The sequence below is a fragment of the Erpetoichthys calabaricus genome, chromosome 3 (assembly GCF_900747795.2).
Source record: "Erpetoichthys calabaricus chromosome 3, fErpCal1.3, whole genome shotgun sequence".
Lineage (NCBI taxonomy): Eukaryota > Metazoa > Chordata > Cladistia > Polypteriformes > Polypteridae > Erpetoichthys > Erpetoichthys calabaricus.
This window is the reverse complement of record NC_041396.2, coordinates 32,711,101-32,734,936: the sequence shown is the minus strand read 5'-3', so window position 1 is coordinate 32,734,936 and position 23,836 is coordinate 32,711,101. Positions and strand designations below refer to the sequence as shown.

Sequence of the window (23,836 nt, the reverse complement as noted above, 5' to 3'; positions counted from 1 at the left end):
TCCACCAAATTCAATTCCTGTTCTTTTCCGCACAATCCATGTGGTAGAAATTTAACATCTTATTAAAGATAGAAACATCCTCTAACAGGACAAATCAGTAATCAGGCTGGAGAAAAGCTGTTCATTGTATCTTTTAATTACTCCTCGGCAAAATGCCTCAGAGGGAGCATTCATCATAGCATAGTCAGAATGATCAGAGAAACCAAGAATAGAGGTTCATTTTATAAACTGTTGAATTTACATAGAGTGTCAATCAATGCATACCTTTACTCTGGTTGGTTTGTTGGTTTACACCCAAATGACTTGTGTAAAATAAAAGTCTGTTCGATTGCATTCTGGTTCTTCTTATACCTTTGAGCTGAGCCACCACCCTTGAAATTTCTGTACATATAACAACTGTCCATTCTGGTTGTTTTACTGGGCATCACCCTTATCTGGTTTCGTGATATGCCTGAGAAGGTTTCTGACATTTCTTAACGCTTTATTCTGTTTCTTTAAGATAAATGCTATGCTACCCTAAAATTATTCCACACTGTGGTAATGTGCCTCACTGGCATTACCAGCCATTAAATAAAACGTCACACACACCCATAAGCCGCACTACTGGGAAGACAAATCTGCAGCCATTCTACTGTAGCAGATGTGAATTAAAAATGCCAGGCAGAAGAGAAGAGACAATGACACCACATTTTACATTTTACATTTTTTGCCAAAATGAGCCTTTTATTCTGTGAAATACATACATTAAACATGTTCAGTATATCCATCCATCCATTTTCCAACCCGCTGAATCCGAACACAGGGTCACGGGGGTCTGCTGGAGCCAATCCCAGCCAACACAGGGCACAAGGCAGGAAACAATCCCGGGCAGGGTGCCAACCCACCGCAGGACACACACAAACACACCCACACACCAAGCACACACTAGGGCCAATTTAGAATCGCCAATCCACCTAACCTGCATGTCTTTGGAATGTGGGAGGAAACCGGAGCGCCCGGAGGAAACCCACGCAGACACGGGGAGAACATGCAAACTCCACGCAGGGAGGACCCGGGAATCGAACCCAGGTCCCCAGATCTCCCAACTGCGAGGCAGCAGCGCTACCCACTGCGCCACCGTGCCGCCCATGTTCAGTATATAAAAAACTTTTTTGTTTTAGAGGGGAAAACGCTCCAAGATAAAAGATGCTTACTCCCCTATAGGTCTAGTAGGGCTTACTACACTGTGATGCCCAAAGTGCATAAAAGTAAAAAAAAAAAAGGGATTAAAACATGTAATGTTGTACATTTTTTATCTGATAGCAGGAAAACAGCTTTTTTTGCAGCTAGCTTACTTACACCATTATTTGACATTTTTTATGACCTCCAAATCAGCCATTAGCTTTACAACTGCAACTGCTATTTACAATAACATAACACTATCAGACTAACTCAGTCCAATTCAGAGTTGCAGTGGCCATCCTGGCAACATTGAGCACAGGTTTGAATCCACATAAGGATGAATGATACTCAGATGTGCAAAGTTATTTTAAGTGTTTAGTGCCCATAAATATCACTTATCATTCTCATTAAAAAAAAAATGCTGAAGTAGACTCATACAGTATAATCATTTAACAACAACAACAAAAATTCAGTTTTCATGAATAAATGACTACATAGATAAAATTTTAAATTGGAACATTTAACTAAGAAATTCAATCCAAAAAAAGTAAAATTCAATCCAAGTCTTAAAAATTTCCAGGAAAAATAATCACCAACATTTTGTAAAAAATGTACATTTCTTTGGCTACTTTGCACATGAATAGAATATACCTATTAGTTTCTCAAAACTTGTCTTAAATTTTCCCCTTCTAAGTATAGAAGCCCTCAGTGAATGATTACCTATAATATATTGTAATATATTGTGATTGGAGAAAACATCATACCCACTTAGTGTGGACTGGTTTGGGTCCTGTATGAGGCGTGTGATTTTAAATTAATTATAATAAAGTACCATCCTCAATCTAACTGCTGACAATGGTAGCCTGTTAACAAGAAGGAGGTGCTGTGAAGCAACTAAATTAAAATTTTAAACTCACTGTTCAAAGGTAATGAACTTAGTCTTAAATAGATTGAGTTAAAGCTGTTTTCCTTCTTCCAAGCTGAGAAGTCAGTGAGACGTGCTGAGATTCTTGCTGAGACCGTGATATGAGAAGCCATGGCAGTGAATAATAAGACTTAGTATGGAGGTGTGTTACAAGAAGAGGAAAGGACCCACCACCAATCCTTAGGGCACCCCTGTGCTTATGTGATGTAATTTTGACACCTCTCACCTCCAAGACATCTGACACGATCTGTGCGAGGGGTGGGAATCAAACCTTCTTAAAGCAGCCCTAGTGATGCCTCAGTTAGAGAGGGTGGAAAGCAGGATCTGATGGTTTACATTGTCAAATAATAATAATAATAATAATATATTTTGTTTATAGATGGCAAAAGAATACTCAAGAAGGATCACAACAGATAACATTGTGGTCTGGACTTCAAAAGGAAATGTTAATAGCACCCTTTTCTCTGAAATATTTTTAATTTAAAAAAAGATGACCATTTTAATGTTAAAGTAATTAATAAAACTCATATATTTTAAAAACAGCATAACACATTATAATCAACCCCCATCTTCTACATTAATGAAAGTGGAGAAGCCCTGAGTCCCTTCACCTAACACTACCAGAACATTTAAGGAGTTACAGGCAATGAATTGCCTTTTTCTGAGTTGTGTATTTTTTGGGATTTGGGGTTTTGGACAATCAATAGACCCTTGAAGAAGGAAAAAAATGAACACTATTATTTCTAGTGCCACTGTAATCTCTAGGTCAAGCATGATATCTTTTTGTTGGAGATACCACTAGTCTGAGTGCTGACTTGTTGGCAAGCTGTTCTAGTTTCTGATTTCTTCTATTCTAATGTCAGTGGTCAAACCTGTAGACTTTGCTTCTTTACCTCAGCATTTTTTATGAGAGTTATCAGTGGGTTTTCTGTTTCCCTTCTGTATCAAATCCAGCTAAATTTGAATTTGATTTGGTACATTGTCACATATACAGTCAAAGTGAAGTCAAATATTGTCAAATTCTTGGTACAATCAAGAAAATTATTTTAGATTAAGCCTAAAGATTTAAAACAATATGTTATGTAGAAAAGGTAACTAGAAGCTTTATCCAATGACATCATGTTAAGGAAGCAAGTGGAGATGGCTCAGTGTGGCTCATGACCTCTGTGTTCAGGAGGAACGGCCGTCTCACATATTTACTCGAAGATCTGAAAAGAAAGTAACAGAACATTTGCTAAAAATGATTAATTAAAGAATTTGTTTGAACAGAACCATATGCGAAACATTATGAAATATTAGTCCATCCATTGATTTCCCCTAACCCACCAATTCATAAATTTCAAAACCCATCAACTCAGACATTTTGTCCACAGCTCATGCTAAGAATTAACTTAATTCAGGACTAAGGCTGATGTTTCATCTCCATATAAAGTTACTAAAATAAAAAAATGAGAGGCATCACAGCATCAGGTGTGAAGACATGGGATTCTTTTAAGCATGTTGTCACGTTCACTAAGTTTTGAAACTTATTTTATTGTATGTTTAGGTTTTTCAGGCTCTCATAATTTCACATGGTGAGTGTGACTAAAGCATCTCTATATCGTTCTGGGTTTAGTATAATTTTGTATAATAGATTAGAATTGTTAGAAGAATAAAATATATTCTGAAAGATCATTTAAGCAGAAAACCCAACTAAGATAGGGCAAAATTATCAAGAATTATTACTATTATTTTTATTCTTTTTTTTCAATATTTCAATGCAAAGTGTTGTGATTGTTTTCTTGGAAATGCAATCCTCAGCTACTGTAAACGGAAGGAAGATGCTGGAGGATGTTACACTGATGTGGTTGACGTGTCCAGGATGTGTTCTGAACTACACCATAGAGCCCTCCCTAGGCAGGATGGACATCTCTATAAGGACTGGAGAACTGGACTAGAACAATCACTGTTTATCCACATAATTAAATGGCAATGGCAGGCTGATGTTGACAGTCTTTTGAATTTTTTGGAGTTTTCTGAGATTTGTTTGAAGGAGTTTCTTGAAGCTCCTTTTCACTATTTTCTTATGCATTTGGGTGACCCAGAAGTCCTTGTTGGAAAAATCAATTTGACACCAGAAGTACTCCAAGGTCAGACCTTAAGAAGGTCTCAGCACTCAGTTCAGGTAAGTCTCGAATCAAGAGAGGACTTAGGACAAGACTCCAGCTAGAAGAGAAGTCGATCACTGGTGTTCTTCTGAACCTACTGGTAACAATTTCTTTTTAAAAATTATTTATATGAAAAAGGGAAAATATTTTCAGAATTGCATACTTGAAGTGGGTTTAAAACTCATCAGTAACACAAATAATAGCTAAACATGGGCATTCAGCTCTGATGTAGTAGAAGAGAATATTCCTCTTAAAAAAGTAATATGTAAACATAGAATGTGCTTATAAACAATCATAACACAATTGTTCAGTACATGACAAAGGGGCTGGAGGTTATCCTGGCAGCCTGGCAACCTCTCCCATTTCCATGTCAGTTAAAATAAACTAACATTAATTTCTGTAGAATATGGAAAAAAAACCTAGAGTGCCCTGAACAAGTCATTACAGACATGGAGAGAAGAGACAAGATCCACAAAGTCAGGGCTTGAGCCAGAATTTGAACCTTAGACTTCAGAACTGTAAGGCAGCAGTGATAGCAGCTCTGTCACCACAAATATCAAGGGTGGTTTTTTTTTTTGCAACATAAGCAGAATATGTAAATATTTTTATTTAATTCATGTGTTTTTCAATTAGGACAAAGTCAGAAAAAGTAATAATATAAAAGGAGTGGAAAACCCACCTTCCATTGAATTTGCTCGATTGTTGTTAATCAAAGCCATATCTCCTATACTTTGGTCATCTGCAAAAAAAAAACATTTAAACAATTACTGGAAAAGGAACACATGAGCTAAGAGTTGCCATCAGATTTTTTAGTGTTACTTCAAAAAACAGTCATTTATATTTCAAAGAAGTTAAATAAAAGCTGAAGATGTTCATCATTTTGCCACTTAGATTTTATCCAAAACACTTGTTTCTTTCTTCTTATCCTGGATGCACTGAACCATGGTGTGTTTCTACAAAAGGATAGATAGATAGATAGATAGATAGATAGATAGATAGATAGATAGATAGATAGATAGATAGATAGATAGATAGATAGATAGATAGATAGATAGATAGATAGATAGATAGATAGATAGTTTACAGGATGCATGCTTTGCTTACCTTTCTTTGATCCTGCACAGTAGCGCTTCCATATAAGTATACCGATCACTAAACAGATCAGTGCAGGTACACCTAAAGCAATCAATATTGCTGTCTGTTTGGATAACTGAGAACCAGGATGTGTCGCTGGAGTAAAAAAAAGGAATGTTTTAGTTTATAAACTGTATGGTATGTCATTTACATCTGAAAATTCAAACATCTGAAAGAAGCTCAATTCTGAGTAAAGTTTATTCAGCCAAAATCTGGCAATGAATTTAGAAAATGAAAAGCATTTTGCAAAAAATGCTGTAAACGTGTTCTGTCTTCAGCAGCACTTATTCCATGTGCCACAAACAAGTGATGAGTGTCTGCTGTAATTTCTAAATATTGCTTCACTTTGATTATTATTAAAATAATAAATATAATAATAATTAAAATTTTTGAACAAAAAAAAACATTTTTCCAAACTCATGCATGAGAGAGACACACTTTTGAAAAAGACAATCTAAAGTTTTAATGGTGTGTGGTGTTTAGTGCCTTCATGTATTTCCGAGACTTTTGACACGATTCTTACTAACATGCTCTCCTCTTGTTCTTCCATATTTACTCTCGTTGCCCAAAGTGGGTATGGCAGTTCTAAAGCGGCCCAGCATTAGAGTAGGTGGGTGTTTGGGTGTAACCTGACAAGGAGAGCTATTAGCCTAAGGTTTTTGGTGCCTGCTGCCTAATGTTCTTGCGCTCTAGCTAATCAACAAGTAAAACTAAAATGGAAAAGATTTGAAAATGGATCATTCAACAAATATTTGTAGTCTCCCTTGAACATTAGCACTAAGATTGAAATTCTCAACCTCAGTCTCCTAAAGACCACATTTCTACCATACTTCAAGCCTGCAGTATCTTTGTTTCACATTTACTTTCATTCCTACAACAATAAACATCTGCAATTAAAATATAATTCTAATGAACACTTTTTCAAAATAAAGTGCATTTCTTTCTTCTCCCACAACGTTTTTAATTATTTTTTTCCTATGCGGTGGCAGTTTAGTTCAGTTTTCATTTGATCAGTATTTTCATTTTTTAATTGTCATAAAATAGAAGAACAGTTGATCAAGAAATAATAGTTGATCAATAATAATATGAAAAGGAAGTGTGTCTTCTATTAAGAAAGACAGAGAGGCCGCAAGGCAACTGTTAACAGAGCAATCGGTTCTGAATTTGCTTATTACATAACTAAACATTAATGGCATTATTTGTATTCAAAAAACGTAAACATATTAGTTTGTGAACGTCATACTTGAAACATTTAAAACAAGCATTCAGTAGCAATATAAAGTGCAACAACTGAAAATTACTGTATATACAGTATAAGAACATACTTCAGAATTCCTAAAATATATATTTATATGCAAACACATATTGCACATTTATCAATCATAGAAAGCTGCACCTTCTGCCACTGTAGCGATGCCTTGATGTCACTGCTGCTGTTTAGTTTGCTTTCACCAGAATACCAGATTGGACAACTGGACATTCATGCCAATGTCATGTGAAATGACTTGAATGAGTGATTTGTATTTTACATATTTGGTCTGTAATTAGCTTGGTGGTGCTATTACTGACACACAAGTGCAGTCTATTGAGCCTGTGACATTTGGGAAGTTTAAATAACATCATCTAGTGGCACTAATACAACTTTGGCTAAATACATTTTACATAAACTTGCAAAAAAGAGTCAAATTAATGCAATGGCCTACACAATAATTAGGTATTTGCTCTGGTGAGATGACTTCATAAGGTCTGTCTTCAAATAATTGCGTTTTTTGCAATTCTGCATTCCAAGGGGCCTGTGCTGTCCTTCATCTATTTGTTACAGACAATCAGAGCTCCCCTGTCCATAGGTCTTTCAAGAAAAAGACACGCCATGCATTACACCATAGAGCTGTTGAAAACAAACTGACATTTGATGCATCGAAAGTAACCTCAAACATCAGGATGAAAATCATCATCAAGAGTACCCAGCCAGACTTCATAAAGAGTGCTTCTGTTTTACCGGCATATCCTCAGTTACAGAACATTTTGTAATTTTAATATTTTACTAATGGGAAAAATATAACTTGGACTATTATGAAATAATAAAAAAGTCTAATGCATTTAATTATTGAGATATGTAATTAAATCTATTAACATATGTTACACTCTATTATTTTAAAATGGACAGTACTGTCATGACTGGTATCACAAGTGATGAGGGGCTTTCTTTCTAATCCTTTTTTTGTACTGAAGCTCAAATATGGCGTTGATCTTTGAAGGTTTGTTAAGTGTACCATTGTTTATATATTACACATCTCAGCACTGCATTGGTGTCAGAGGTTTACTGACTTAGAATTGCTTCTTTTTATATCTGATTATTTTAACATTATAAACACCTTTTTTTGCCTTTTTTATTACTGTATCTTTTCTTTTTGTCTCTTGCTGACAAAAAGGTGATAGGGCCGAATGGTAGAATAATTTAAATGTGATATTCTATTAATTCTTGTGATTTTTTTCAATAACCAGTAGAGCTTTCAGTGTTTTTCCACTTTGCAACAAACATCATATTAATGTAAATAATCGTGTAAGAATGCTGCAACATTTTATATACTAAAAAACCCTCTTATTGACAAACAAGGTGGTAATGAAGGAAATAGTTTATATGTGACTCATTTTCAATGGATACTTTAGGTTATAATGTTTTATTATTTCATTTACATGTAATTTTATTTTAAGCTAGAATTCTGCAACATTAGATGAGCTCTATTATAAAAGAAGAAAAAAAAAATAATAACCTGCTCATCAAATGGAAACTTCATGAACTCTCAGTCCTTCACATTTAGCCTGCTATGGACCAGCCTAAGACATGACCCTTAGTTGCCTCAGTAGGTAAACGAGACTTGCCCTAATCCTCTTTAATGAAAGTGAAACTGGCTCAGGTAAGCCCAGCATTTCAATTTAAGAGAGGCTTATTCATGAAGCAAGCTTCGTGGAATAGCCCCCTGGACAAGAACATTGATATTTTGAAATTCCTGTGAAGGTTTGGCTTTAAGCTTGGGGTTGTTGTCTTCCTGGAAAAGAAATATTCTAGTAAGACACGTTTCTTCCACTGCATTAGGTTGTCTTACAGAATTTCCTGTGTTTTGTTGCATTCATTTTATCCCCACAAGTCTTCAAGAGCCTACATCTCCACAGCCTGATGTTGGCACCTCCATAGTCCACAATGGGTATGATGTTTTTGTTATTATGCAGTGTTCAAGCATGTCACTTACTCTGATGGCCATAAAGCTCAATTTTGGTCTCATCAGACCACAGAACCTTCTTTCAGCTGATGTCAGAGTCTCCCATGTACCTTCTGGAAATCACAAGCTGAGATGTCATGTGTGTCATTTTCCCTTTTCCACTCTGCCACTAACCTGCAACTGGTGAAGAACTCTGGCAGAGTTGTTGTCTAAACAGAATCTCCAATCTGGATCATCTGTAGCTTGTACCTCCTTTAGAGTTCTCATAGGCCTCTTGGCAGCCTCACTCACTTGTGTTGTTCTTGGACAATCACTCCATTATTTTGGATGGCCTGCTGTCTGCAGATTTGCTCTACTATACTCTTTCTATTTCATAATGACTGATTTAACTGGACTCCAAAGATATTCAGAAAATTGGATATACTGTAGGGCGGCACGGTGGTGCGGTGGGTAGCGCTACTGCCTAGCAGTTAGGAGACCTGGGTCCACTTCCTGGATCCTCCCTGTGTGGAGTTTGCATGTTCTCCCCGTGTCTGCGTGGGTTTCCTCCCACAGTCCAAAGACATGCAGGTTAGGTGCATTGGTGATCCTAAATTGTCCCTAGTGTGTGTGCCCTGTGGTGTGCTGGCGCCATGCCCGGGGTTTGTTTCCTGCCTTGCACCCTGTGTTGGCTGGGATTGGCTACGGCAGACCCCCGTGACTATAGCGGGTTGGATCATGGATAGATGGATGGATATACTGTATTCTTGTTTCCATTCCCTGACTTGTGCTTTTCAATCCTGTTTTCATGGATTTGCTTGGAGTGTTCTGTTGTCATCATTGTGTAGGCTAGACCACCATACTGACACACCACATGTTGAACCTTCCAGCTACACGAGCATTTAAACTACAATTCATTGAAACCCCCGGGGCATGTGATCGCCATTGGACTAATTCTGTGACTTCTGAACCCAATTGACTCCACCACTGAGGATTTAGGTATGTCATATCAATCCAAGCAATTATTTTGTGTTTTATATTTTAATTCATTTAGACTACTTTACAGAAATCAGTTTTCACTTGGACATTAAGAGTCTTTTTCTGTTGTTCAATGTCAAGAATGCCAAATTAAACCCACTCTGATTCAATGCTGTATAACAATTAAATGTTAAAACTTCCATGGAGGTGAGCAATTTTTCTGGGGACTACAAATTATGCTAATTACTGGAGTTTGCATATTCTCTTCATGTCCATGCAGGTAATCCAATTTCTTTCCAATGCATATAACCTACATAAACAGACTACTCCACAATGACAAGGTAATGAAGTTTTGATCTCTAGTGTACAAAAATGTCTATAGCAGTGCTAGAAAAAGTCCAGAGAAGATGAACTTGACTGCTTCCAGAACTAAGTAAGGACTTATGAAGAAAGGTTTACAGAGTTGGACCTTTCCAGTTTAAGCAAAACAAAAATAAGAAGTAACATAATTAAAGCTTTTTAAATTATGAAAGAAATTAGTCCAGTGGATCGTGACTGTTAGTTTAAAATGAGCTCAGTAAGAACACAGTGGCACAGTTGGAAAATTGTTAAGGTTACATTTCACACAAACAATAAGAAGCAGCTCTGTAAGGAGCACAAGTTACAACAAAACAACATGAAAGAATTGTGGAAAGGAATATTACTGGGTACAAACAGGCTGTTAAACATACAGAGGAAGGGAACAAGAACAGAGCTAATGAACTGAACCAATGGAATTCTTCAACAGATTTTTGACAGTACAGCCCCCACAACACTGCTAGCCTCTGTGAGTGAGCTGATGAGGTCCTAGAATCCCAACTGCAATCTGCACCCTGCATGATCTTCCCCTACAATGACATCACACCTGTGGTCTCCAGCTCCTCGTGACTTCCCGGACCATGTGTCTCTGCTGATCAAGTGAAGAGAGAGCTGGCAAAACTCTGCTTAAACAAGGCTTCAGGGATGGATGGAATCAGCCAAAAGGTACTGAAAACATGTTTCAGCCAGTTCTGTAGGTTCCTTCAGCACCTGTTCTCCCTTTTCCTGAATTTGTAGAAGGTTCTCCAGCTGTGAAAAAGCATGCTGTGTGGTCATAGTGCCAAAGAAAGGGCATTCCAGTGATCCCAAGGACTTCAGACTAGTTGCTCTTACTTTATACATCATGAAGACCTTTGACAGTCTGGTCTTAAAACAACTATGGCCCCTGTTTTCAGAACATCTGCGTCATCTACAGTTTGCTTATGCTTATCAGGCACATATAGATGTGAAAGTTGCTCTCATCTACATGTTTCACAGAGACTACTCCAACTTGGACAAAGCCAGTACACCAGTCAGGATAAGATTCTTTGACTTTTCCAGGGCTTTTAACACCATTCCACTTCATCAACTATTGAAAAAGATCAAGGCTTTGAATCTTGATGTTCCCACAATCTCCTGGATCATGGACTACCAACGGACAGCAGTTTATGAGGCTGAGGGACTGTGTGTCAGAAATGGTGGTGTGTAATAATGGAGCACCTCTTGTTCCTCTCCCTGTTTACTCTCTACACAATAGGCTTCCAGCAGAACATCAGTGCTTGCCATCTACAGAAATTTTCAGATGACTCGTCCATTATAGGTTGCATTAATAATGGAGATGAGTCAGAGTACAGGAAAGTCATGAAGGACTTGTCTTGTGTGCAGGAACAACAACCTTCAACTAAACATAATCAAAACAAAAGAACTGATGGTGGACTTACAACATGCCAAGAAGCCTCTGAGACCAGTCACCACTCAGAGGAGGACATGGAAGTGGTACAGACCTACAAGTACCTGGGGATTCACATAAACAACAAACTGGACTGGTCTGACAACACAGTGGCGCTGGATAAGAAGGGCCAGAGCAGACTGGACTTGCTAAGGAGACTCAGGCCTTTGATGTGTGTAGCAAGCTGCTGGAAATGTTCTAAAAGTCCATAGTGGCCAGTGTAGTGTTTTACACTGCAGTCTCCAGGGGAAACAACCTGAGCATAAAAGAAGCACAATACCGGAACAAACATTTCAGGAAAGCCTGTGCCATCATAGGGCAAACACTAGACACACTGGAAGCTGTGGTAGAAAAAAGGATGGTAGCAAAATTGAATGCCATCATGAAAAGTACCCTCCATCTTATCCAGGAGGTGCTTTCTTGGAGCACTCTTAGCCACAGGTGTGCTAAGAAGCACCTCTGGTGGTCTTTTATGCCCACTACTGTCAGGCAATTCAACGCTTCCACCCGAGGGACTTGTCAAGTTTGTTTGTTTGTTTGTTTATTTATTTATTTATCAATTGATTGATTGATTGGCTGTATCACATGTCCTTTGAGTCTGTATCCTTGTTCTATATGTTTCTTCTGCTGTATGCATTTCAGTCTCCTATTGGGATTAATAAAGTTTTATTTTTTCTAATCTAATCTAATCTAAAATTTTCTTTTTACAGAGAACAATAGACACAAGTAGTGTGAAGGACAGTAGAACTTTAGGGACCTTGAAAACTCCATTCAATGTTATTTTGGAGGAATTAAGTGGATTGGAGCAGCAAGCTTTGTTGGACTGAATGGCCCATTCTTGTCAAAATTGTTCAACTATATCTAATGTGTCTGTGCTCTGCAATGGACTGATGTCCCATCCCAGGGTTGTTTCATATCCTGCATCTGATGCATCTTGAACAGACTCTATTGACCTTAAACTAGATAAAGCAGGATAAATAAACAGAGAGATTCATGAAATCTTCTACAGTCCCACCAGTCTGTGTTAAGTTCTACTGAAGCTTATTTTCTCATAACCATTGTTATTTTACAGCACAGAGGGTCATGTTGCTGTGAAAATGGTTTTATTTATAAATGGAAACATTCTATATATTCTCATAGTGAAGTGTTTCTGAAACAGTATTGTAGATGTTAGTATAAATGAATCAATTAAATAGTCAGCACAGTTTAATGGAATGTAGTAATTTATCTGTACACTTGTAGTTTAACTGTAATAAAAGAGAGATTTTCTTTTCTAATCTTCCTAATATTTTGAGTGCCAGTTCAGTATTTTATTGTGATGCGCTGTTTTTTTAAACTCCATCTTGAAAGTACAACAGATACTCGTCATAATGAAAGTGTGAATGAACAAAATTTTGATTTTTATTTATATTTTGAGTGAGTAGACAGTGATTCAGAGTTGCTTCTAGTGTTGCAATTATGCCTCAGAATTAAACATTTAGTATTTTGTTGTCTTTCATTGTAGCTCATATGTGTTAACAGTAGTTAACAGAAGAGTAAAGACTGCAGACATCTTAACACTAGACAATCCTACAAATTGTAAATGCTGTTAAATAACTTACAGCATGAAACTACTCTTAGTCTGTAATGCATTATGATACTATAGAACAAAAGTGTAGTTATTTTTTAAATATAATCTAAAAAGATCCTACATATGTTTTAAAGACTTTTAGGCAATACATTGCTATTATATATATTATATATACATAATGAAGTATTTTTCTAACTTCTTTTTATCACAGTATTGTTAAAAATGTACAGATATGCAACTATATTATATTAAATTGTACTGCATATTAAATTACTCAATTCAAATACAGTTGTAAATATATTGCACTGCTGAAAATACAACAGATTTATTCAAAGTCATAGTTATTCTGAAACCCACTTAATCAGTTCAGAATTATTATTGACCCGAGCCAATCCCAGCCACAATGCAATGCTGGGCAATGCAAGAAGCAGCCTTGGACAGGGTGCCAGTCTATTGTAGAGCCCACTCACACATATAACCACACTCATGCTCACCTGGGCATCAGTATGGAATTGCCATCCAACCTGGGATTTATGTGGAAAACTCATGCAGACACAGGAAGAACACAAAAATTCCACATACTATATAGCATTTAACCATTTTAAAAAAAGGCAGTGGTTAGCACTGCTGCTTCAGAGGTTCATTATCCTTGGTCCAGATCCTTGGACAACCACCTGGATGTTGCCCTTGGAGTTCTCCTTGTGTCCGTGTGGGTTTTCCCTACAGGTCAGGTTCTGGTCAGGTTGGGGAGCATGCACTGGTATAGCGTTTGCCTCACCCACCACATGATGAAACAGCTCGGCATCCTGGATGGCAACCCCCAGGCAAATACTCAGTACAGTGCCACCCTCTGAAAATGACCATCTGTCTGCCGCAGCCAGGTGTTACGTGGACGTCCCCTTGGCCATGTCACATTGCCGTAGTGCCATAACTGACTCTATCACACAATGCAGGTAATGTGCCTCATTCGTGACTCAGTGAGCAACTGCTCACTCAACACAAAGTCAAACCAGCGGTACCCAAGGATTCTCCAAAGAGACACAGTACTCCCTGGTTTAATGAAAACACTCGAGCTCTTAAATTAGAGTGTCGAAATCTTGAGCACAGATGGAGAACAACAAAGCTACATGTCTTTCAAATTGCATGGACAGAGAGTGTTAAAAATATAAAAAAGCTCTCTTTAAAGCTCGCTCAGAATACTATTCTACAATAATAGATAGCAATAATAAAAATCCTTGGGTACTGTTTAGAACAGTGGCTAAATTAACAAATGGGATTTCAGATCTACAGTGCAAAAAACCAACAGATATTAGCAGTACAGACTTTATGAACTTCTTATCATAATGTTAATTTTCACTCGTATGCAGATGACACCCAGTTATACATTTCTTTTAGATCAAATGAAGTTTCTCCAATGTTGTCTTTAATTAGTTGTGTTAGTGAATTAAAGGAGTGGATGGATGAGAACTACTTGTCTTTAAACACAGATAAAACAGAGATGTTAATTGTTGGAGGGAATGACGCTGATCACAACAATATTTTGTCATCATTTAACTCATTTGGAATCACCATTAATTTTTCTGAATCAGCCCACAATCTAGGAGTTATCTTTGAGTCTAGCATGTCATTTAAAGCGCATATTACAAAGTTGTCCAACTCATGTTTCTTTAATCTTAAAAATGTTGGGAAATAAAGGCGCTTTCCAAATAAACAGGATCATGTGAAATTAATTCATGTATTTATTTCTAGTAGGATTGACTACTGCAATGCGGTGTTCACCGGATATTCAAACTGTTCTTTATACAGCCTCCAGTTAATCCAAAATGCTGCTGCAAGAATTATTACAAGAACAAGAAAATACGAACACATACTGTAGCTCCAGTTCTTAAATCCTTACATTGGCTCCCGGTTAAGTTTAGGGAAGATTTCAAAATCCTCCTTTTAACATATAAAGCATTAAATGGCCAAGGTCAGGCTTACTTGTATGAACTTATCATGACTTACAAACCAGAGCACACATTAAGATCTCAAGATGCCAGTCTGCTTATGACTCCAAGGATTAATAAAATAACAGTGGGAGGTAGAGCTTTTAATTACAGGGCCCCTAAACTTTGGGAATGGTCTGCCTGCTACTATAAGAGATGCCTCTTCGGTCTCAGCATTTAAATCCCGGCTGAAGACTCACTACTTCAGTTTAGCATATCCTGACTAGAGCTGCTGATTAACTGTACAGACTGCATCTCTGTTGTTAGTGATTAGCACTAAAACATAAGTAACATGATAGTTATAATTTGTTACTAACCCTCACCAATTCTCTTCTCAGTACTCAAATGTGGCACTTGGTATCACGGCCCATTTGCCAAGTTGTTTTGCCTGCCTAAGGTAAAGTCATCCCTGATGGAGGATCGCAGGAATTGTGGGGTTATCAGGGTCCTTTCATCGGATTGGCTGGCCGAGTGGTGTTTCAGCTGTGGAATGGCCAAAAGGGGGAGGCAGCTTGATGGATGAGGTCTCTAGGACTCTAAACAAATCCAAATCATATTATGTGAAATCATCTACTGTTAAATTCTGCTCTGTACTTGCAAATTTTTTACTTTTATACTGTATTGAGGATTTGTTCTGTTCTGTAGATTGTATTGTATTGACCCCCTTCTTTTTCACACCCACTGCACGCCCAACCAACCTGGAAAGGGGTCTCTTTTTGAACTGCCTTTCCAAAGGTTTCTTCCATTTTTTCCCTACAAGGGTTTTTTTGGGAGTTTTTCCTTGACTTCTTAGAGAGTCAAGGCTGGGGGGCTGTCAAGAGGCAGGGCCTGTTAAAGCCCATTGCGGCACTTCTTGTGTGATTTTGGGCTATACAAAATAAAGTATATTGTATTGTATTGTACTGAAGGAGTCTAGTCTTCATCTCAGGTCACTGGATAGCATCCATGTCTCACAACCATATAGCAAGACAGGAAGCACCAGGGCTCGAAAGACTTGGACCTTCATCCCTTTGCAGAGAAGTCAGGAGCGCCACACACCACTTTCCAGAGATTTCTTGGCCCTTTGGGTACACTTTTATAAACTCCTGGTTCTTTAATGGCTGCAGTGGACTGGCGCCCTGCCCGGGGTTGTTTCCTGCCTTGCACCCTGTGTTGGCTGGGATTGGCTCCAGCAGACCCCAGTGACCCTGTAGTTAGGATATAGCGGGTTGGATAATGGATGGATGGATGGGTTCTTTAATGGTTTGTGTGGTTTCCTTACAGAACTATTGCTTGTCAAATCACCTTTTCATTGTAGGAAGAGTTCTTTTCATATGAGTTAGTTCTTTGTGTTTAAAAAAATTTCCTAATATGTAGGAAAAAACATGAAATCTTTAATGTATGGTAGCCTACCTATAAATACAGTAACAGATTAACAAAACCTGGGCTTAACTGTGTTATTTTATTCAGAAAGAGTAACTTTAAAATGACAAGCCATGGGTATTTCAGAAAACTATTTACCGTTATTTACTGTATGGAGAAGATTATGGATCTGGAACCGTCATGTGGCTGGGTCTTTTGGTGGCATTGCTCTGAAGAGCCATTTTGGCACCTTTATTTTTAAAAGTGTACTTCAGATTTCTGTGGTTTGTGCCAATTAATTAATGTATTGTTTAGTTATATATCATTAAGAATATGAATGTCCTCCACGTGTTTCTGTGACTTTTTCTCCCAAATCCCCAAAGATAAGGAGACTCAAGTATAAACGGTGCATATGCACAAAAATGTTATGTGCACCTGTTTCCACAGTCACTTCGAGATGTATGAAAACTAAACTTGGCATAAAGCCATGCACATTCTCACAGCAGCGTCCCCCCTTGGGTATGCACTTTTCATTTTGATTTTGCAAACAGGCGACACCTAAAATACATTTTTCCTTGCTTACTTAGCAGGACCTCCATTTCACATTCACTTAAGTTTTTTTTCCCTGTGCTTTTGCCATTGCCTTTCACAAAACAATGAATGTAAGTTGCTATTTATATTGATTTGCATATTCATAATACTGGGAGGAGTCGGGGTGGGGCTGCAGGCACGTGCGTTACATTTCATGCTGACTGGGATTTATGGAGTTGAAGTGCATGGAAATTGGCTTATGTAGGGTTTTATGCATCTGAACCTTTTTGTGCATACGCACATTTCCACTTTTGTCCATACGCCATGTTTTAGTGTGAATTCTACACACGGCATTATGCATGAGACCCCAGGTGAATAGGGTGATTGGAGATTACAGATTGGCCCCAGAATGAGTATAGGGTGTGTGTGTGACTGGATCCTATGGTGGATTGGCTTCTTCACCAGTGCTAGTTTCTGCTTGGATAAGCTCTAGCCCCAGTGACTCTGAATTAGGTTTGAGGATGACATATTGTTTTACAATTGCAGTAGCAATTCTAGTCAAAAAATAAAAGCAGGAAACAGGAAGAAGCTGCAAACAGAATTAAAAGGTCACACTATAGATTATTAAACATTAAAGGAAATTACCTTTGCAACTGTAGGCGACTGATGTGTTCTTTTTACTGACAGGGTTGATGCAAGAGATGAGAAAATCCATCTTGTCAGCATTACCGATATGAAAACATGATGTAATATGATACAAACCATCAGCAGTGTTTGTAATATGGTAACAAGAATGGTTAGTAATGTCTTGGCCTTTGTCATCTAGCCAGAGAATTTCTGGAGCCGGGAACCAGTATGAAGAAGAAACAGTCAAATTCTTGTCCTCATTCTGCACAATTAAAGTTGTTGAAGATGCTGTAAAAAGCAGAAAATATTTAAATAAGTGGTCAGTCACATTAAAAATTAATATAAATCATATACAATCTTTATAACACCCCATCCCAGGCTGCCAATTCAGGCTTTGACTCCCTCTAATCCTGCAAAAGTAAAAACAAGTATGGAAGTTGATAGAATAAAATTGTTAAATGATATTCTGTTAAATACACTTCCTATAAAATATGTATTGTGTTCTTTACAGGAAAATTATTATCCAAAGAATATTATTAATCATGTTCTGCCAGGTCCCTTTAGCAAGTGGATGTAAACAATCATGTTAAAGATTTTCTGATTATGTAATGAATTCCTTGGAATTGTGATCTAATCAATGAAGTACCTTAAGCATCTTGGGCATTGGAAAGCTGTTATAAACATGAAATGTAATATTATGATTATTATTATGATTATTATTATATTTAAGTATATAAATATAGCACAGCAGGCACCTCTCCCTTTTAACACTTGCTAATAAGTTGCTTGTGTTCCTGTAAAGGTTCCCTCTTGTAAGAGTTAGATAATAAAGTACATTAACTGATGCTTTTTCCTGCTTGTGTTTTATTGCTTCCATTACATGCGGGGAAAACAGATCACCTTGTGAGAGTGCTGGTAAATTTCTTCCACATTTCCCTGACACCTCCCTTTTAGGAGGTATTATTTTGATCGCCTTCCATTTGGCATTACTTCTGCACATGAGCACTTTCAAAGTCACATGGTCTCAGACATCACTGGAGGGAGTCACATGCCATATGGACGATGTGCTCATTTGGGGAAAACACAAGAAGACTGTGATGCACGACTGCACGGGTTATTAAAGAAAATCCAGAAAGCACGTATCACTTTAAGTAGTGAAAAATGCAGTTTGAACAAAAAAGAGGTGCAGGTTTTAAGTCGGCGGAGTGGTGGCTCTGAGGCTAAGGATCTGCGCTGGTATCCCGAAGGTTGCCGGTTCGAATCCCCGTCACTGCCAAAAGAGATCCTACTCTGCTGGGCCCTTGAGCAAGACCCTTAACCTGTAATTGCTCCAGGGGCGCTGTACAATGGCTGACCCTGCGCTCTGACCCCAAGGGGTATGCGAAAACTAACAAATTCCTAATACAAGAAATTGTATAAGGCGAAATAATGAACAAAAAAAAAAAAAACAAAGTCATATAATCTCAGTTGATAGGATTAAACCAGACCCAAGCAAAAGAGATTCTATGCTTAAAATGCAAAAGCCTTCTAATGTCCGTGAGCTAAGGAATTTCTGGACATATTAAACCAGCTTGGAAAATTTATTACTCACTTAGCAGAAAAAGACAAACCCCTGAGAGACGTGCTCTCAAAGAAGAAACACTACCGCTGGCCCTTGCTCAGTTTTGAGAAGGGTAGAAATCTTGTCAAGCTTAGCGTTTTTCAATACCTGTTGCAGGAGTACCTTCCATTTAGCAGCACCACTCTTATAATTTTTGCCAGATTTGCTGCTACTGACATCAAATGGCAAGAGTGTAAAAAGCGTGTAATTGTTCAAATATTCGGTGTTTGCCGACTAATGGGGACCATAGCTTAACAGAATTGCTGTGATTTACCGTTTACGAGTTCGAATTTCGAAAACTGTTGACATCAAATCAAAGTACAAAAGTAACAATTATTTATGATACTAATTTATATATATACTATACTATTATACTATTCATGTGACATCCTTCAAAACTTCTTCAGTTCACGTCCGTTATGACACGCCAGAGATCGCCAAATTTGCGAATGTGCACTTCTCTGTAAGACGGACTAGGACATGTGGTGCTTCCGAACCTCCAAACTCTTGAAATCTGAATTCATGTAAACTGCAGGACTGCCGCATACGTAATATCAACATGGATTGGATTGGACTTGCCTGGCGATGGTGCAAACATGTCACTGAAGCTGAATTAATAACGCAATGAACTGTGCAAGTCATTTAAGTTATTCAATTTTTTTTAATCTATATGGCCCTCGAGTGGACCTCCCTAAACTCGTAGCCCCTTGTGCTTTGCACAATCTGCACAATCCATTGCTACGCTACAGGTGGGAGTATTGGGTAAAGTAATATGGAGTTGTCTTCCCATAAGCAGTTGAGCAGGACTGTACCTGTTGTGTAGAGGTGTAGCTCTATAGGCAAGCTGTGCTAAATAAGGATCACTTGCTTTCTGCAGTAGATTTTTAATGTTTTTTACTGCTCACTCTGCTTCACCATTAATTTGAGGAAAGTTTGGGCTACTAGTCACATAGTTAAACCCGTATATTTCTAAAAATCTTGCAAAGTCTAGTCCAGGAAACTGTGGTCTGTTAGCTGTGACTAAGATTTCAGGTATGCCTTGATGAGAAAAAATAGACATTAAAAAAACTATGACATCGGTAGATTTTAGGGCACTCAGATGAGCAATCTCTACATACCTAGAATGATAATCCACTACTAGTAGGTAGTTTTGGCCTTTTAGTGAAAATAGATCTGCACCATGTCTTTGACAAAGTCTGCCTGGGTAGTCAGCTGGTATTAATGGTTCAATGTGTTTTGTTCTTTCTTTTATGTATGTCCTGCAATTCTGCACAAGCTTATTCAGTTGATGGCTGACGCCAGGTCAACACACAGACTGGCGGGAGCCTTTTCGGCACTTTACCACTCTTTGATATCCCTCATGGATCTTAGACAGTGTTCTTAGTGTGGATGTATGACAGGCCCAGTCCCTTTTAACAACAATCCATCCTGAATGGTAAGGAAAGCACACTAAGCCCAGGGCTGACTCAAAGGTCCAACACACTCTTTCAGTCTTAATCTACTAGCGACTTCTTCATTAACATTTCTGAGCATTTCCAATATTTGGCCAATTTGTTTCAAAAATAGCGTCATGTGTTAAATGTTCTCTTTCTATTCAAACTAACCATCCCAGCTTTCAACTACCTGTGCTTGTTTGCCAGTAACGCTAAAAGGCCATTGCCAGCCTACTGCCTATAGTCAGGGAAAATATTAATCAATAGCAACAGGCTAAGTTGGGTGGTCTTTGTGTTGATTGACATGTGACAAGATCATCATTAAAATAAGTGTGGGCATTAAAAGAGCCATTGTGAGATAAAACGATTTTTAAAATTAAGGCCCTTATGAAATAAAACCTGTAATAATAATAAAATAATAACTTTGCATTTCATAATAATTTGATGGCTTTTCATTATTATTAGATTAATTTTATTTAATTATGCATTCATGTATACTGTACATATCACGGTACTTTTGCATGCGATTATTTATTTCATAATTGCCATTTTATTTATTTAATTTTGTCAGAAATGGTATTTCATATTCCAAAGGCCTTAAAGGATCTTTTAAAACAATAATGAATTAAGTGTTATGGCAATAAACAAAGTTATTCTTTTATCCTAGTAATTATTCTCATTAACTTTAGTGTATATTTTGAATTCTATGTTTTTTCAACCATTTTATGTTACTGCTGAGATGGGCAGTATACATTTGTACATTCACTTATTATTTCATAGAATCTGAAAATTTTAAATTCAGTTTTAATTAATAAAACATCTGGTTATTGACATATTTAGCTAGCATTGTGCATTTTACTTTATACAGACTATGTACTCTTAATTGCAATAAAGTATTAAAAATTATATTTTTATTTATATGTTACCTCATGTACTTTGTAGTGGTGGCCAAGAAATGAAGAAAAATTTAGAGAAAGAACTTTATGACATAATAAAAGCCAAAGTTCCCAATGGCATAAAATGGCAAACAATGTGAAAAAAGATCATAGAGAAAGATTCTAAAAAAAAACCTCTTGTCTCTAATGCAGCAAAATCCACACATCAGTATTCCGGTTATAAGTGCAAAAAGCATGTTTATTTGCTAAAATATTGTTAAATAGTTATTTCTGGAATTATTAGCGCTTAATGAGAATTACTATTTGAACTTGAAGACAGAGCTCCTGAACAATGGATGAAGGGGAGAGGCAGAACTTCAACTTCACCTAATTCCACAACTAACTATTTAAAAATATTTTAGCAAATGACTAATTTTTAATTTGGCTCTATGGTCATTGGTGCCTGCCCTAGCAGTAATATCCAAACCCAGTGGTGGATGCCAACAGGTAAAGGGAGCACTGTTAGACTTAGGAAGGAGGCCCTTCAAGCTTGGTTAGCTTGTGGGACCCCAGAGGCAGATGACAGGACAAACTGAACGCGGTCGATGGCAGCTGTAGAAGCAAAAACTTGGGTGAGGAAGTTCAGTGAGGCCATGAGAAATGACTGTCGGTTAGCCTTGAAGAGATTTTTGCAAACTGTCGGGCGACTAATGAGGAGAAAACAGTGTTTCTTCTATGTGGTTTAAAGCTGCTGACCTCACATGGCAGTGAGCCACATAGTGGAAGGAGCACTTTGAGGACCTCCTAAATCCAGCTTTCTTTAGAGAAGAGTTTCTCACCATTAACAAATTCCTTCTGTTTATTTCATACTTGTGTCCGAGCTTGTCTGTGTTGGGTACCTGGGGAGCTGGAGCAGTCCACAACGTGTTTGACTGCTATTTAAATTTTTAACTTTTCATCCATTATCTGAACCAGCTTTCAATCAGGTCATTAGAACATTAGAACACACTAGACGAGAACAGGTCATTTAGCCCAACAAAGCTCACCAGTCCTATCCACTTATTTCTTCCAAAAAAACATTGAGTCGAGTTTTGAAAGTTCCTAACGTCTTACTGTCTACCACACTACTTGGTCAATTATTCCAAGTGTCTATTGTTCTTTGTGTAAAGAAAAACTTTCTAATGTTTGTGCAAAATTTACCCTTAACAAGTTTCCAACTGTGTGCCCGTGTTCTTGATGAACGATCCACTGTACTAATTCCCTTCATAATTTTAAACACTTCAATCATGTCAGCTCTTAATCTTCTTTTGCTTAGTCTGTAAAGGCTCAGTTCTTTTAATCTTTCCTCATAATTCAGCCCCTGTAGCCCTGGAATCAGCCTAGTCGCTTTTCTCTGGACTTTTTCTAGCGCTGCTATGTCCTTTTTGTAGCCTGGAGACCAAAACTGCACACAGTACTCAAGATGAGTCCTCACCAGTGTGTTATAAAGGTTGAGCATAACATCCTTGGCCTTGTACTCCATACATCGTGCTATATAACCTAACATTCTGTTAGCCTTCTTAATGTCTTCTGAACACTGTCGGGAAGTCGATAGCTTAGAGTCCACAATCTTTCTCATAAGGTGTACTCTCGATTTTCTGACCGCCCATTGTGTATTCAAACCTAACATTTTTACTTTCTATGTGTAATACTTTACATTTACTGACATTAAATTTCATCTGCCACAAATCTGCCCAAGCCTGTATGCTATCCAAGTCCTTCTGTAATGATATACCATATTCCAAATTATCTGCTAATCCACCTATCTTGGTACCTTCTGCAAACTTAACCAGCTTGTTACTTATATTCCGATCTAAATCATTTATATATATTAAAAGTAGGGTGGCACGGTGGCGCAGTGGGTAGCGCTGCTGCCTCGCAGTTGGGAGACCTGGGGACCTGGGTTTGCTTCCCGGGTCCTCCCTGCGTGGAGTTTGCATGTTCTCCCCATGTCTGCGTGGGTTTCCTCCGGGCGCTCCAGTTTCCTCCCACAGTCCAAAGACATGCAGGTTAGGTGGATTGGCGATTCTAAATTGGCCCTAGTGTGTGCTTGGTGTGTGGGTGTGTTTGTGTGTGTCCTGCGGTGGGTTGGCACCCTGCCCAGGATTGTTTCCTGCCTTGTGCCCTGTGTTGGCTGGGATTGGCTCCAGCAGACCCCCGTGACCCTGTGTTCGGATTTAGCGGGTTGGAAAATGGATGGATGGATGGATGGATGGATATTAAAAGTAGCAGCGGCCCTAGCACTGACCCTTGTGGAACACCACTCTTAACATTGCCCAGTTCTGATGAGGTTCCTAGCACCATCACCCTCTGCTTCCTGTGTCTGTGCCAATTCTGCACCCATCTAAAAACGTCACCCTGAACTCCGACTTCTTTTAATTTGATGCCCATCCTCTCATGTGGCACCTTATCAAATGTTTTCTGAAAGTCCAGATAAATAATATCATGTGCTCCACTTTGATCGTATCCTTTTATTGCCTCCTCATAGAATTCCAGCATGTTAG

The 23,836-nt window shown here is 38.0% G+C and overlaps 1 protein-coding gene across 11 annotated transcripts in view; it reads right to left on the bottom strand.

Moving 5' to 3' along the window:
• Nucleotides 1-1,107: 1,107 nt before the first annotated feature.
• Nucleotides 1,108-23,836, bottom strand: part of LOC114647890 (V-set domain containing T-cell activation inhibitor 1-like) — an 88,066-nt gene continuing 65,337 nt past the window's right edge. For 3 of the 11 annotated variants that reach the window (XM_051924327.1, XM_051924330.1, XM_051924329.1), the window contains 4 exons: nucleotides 17,404-17,673; nucleotides 5,338-5,463; nucleotides 4,913-4,972; nucleotides 1,109-3,294 (listed from right to left, as the gene is read on the bottom strand). In XM_051924327.1, the coding sequence (XP_051780287.1) occupies nucleotides 3,275-3,294; nucleotides 4,913-4,972; nucleotides 5,338-5,463; nucleotides 17,404-17,673 (476 nt within the window). In that variant the 3' untranslated portion in view covers nucleotides 1,109-3,274. Of the gene's footprint in view, nucleotides 3,295-4,912; nucleotides 4,973-5,337; nucleotides 5,464-17,403; nucleotides 17,674-23,836 lie in introns of all 11 variants that reach the window. The other 8 variants (XM_051924325.1, XM_028796569.2, XM_051924322.1 and 5 more) reach the window with 6 other exon arrangements.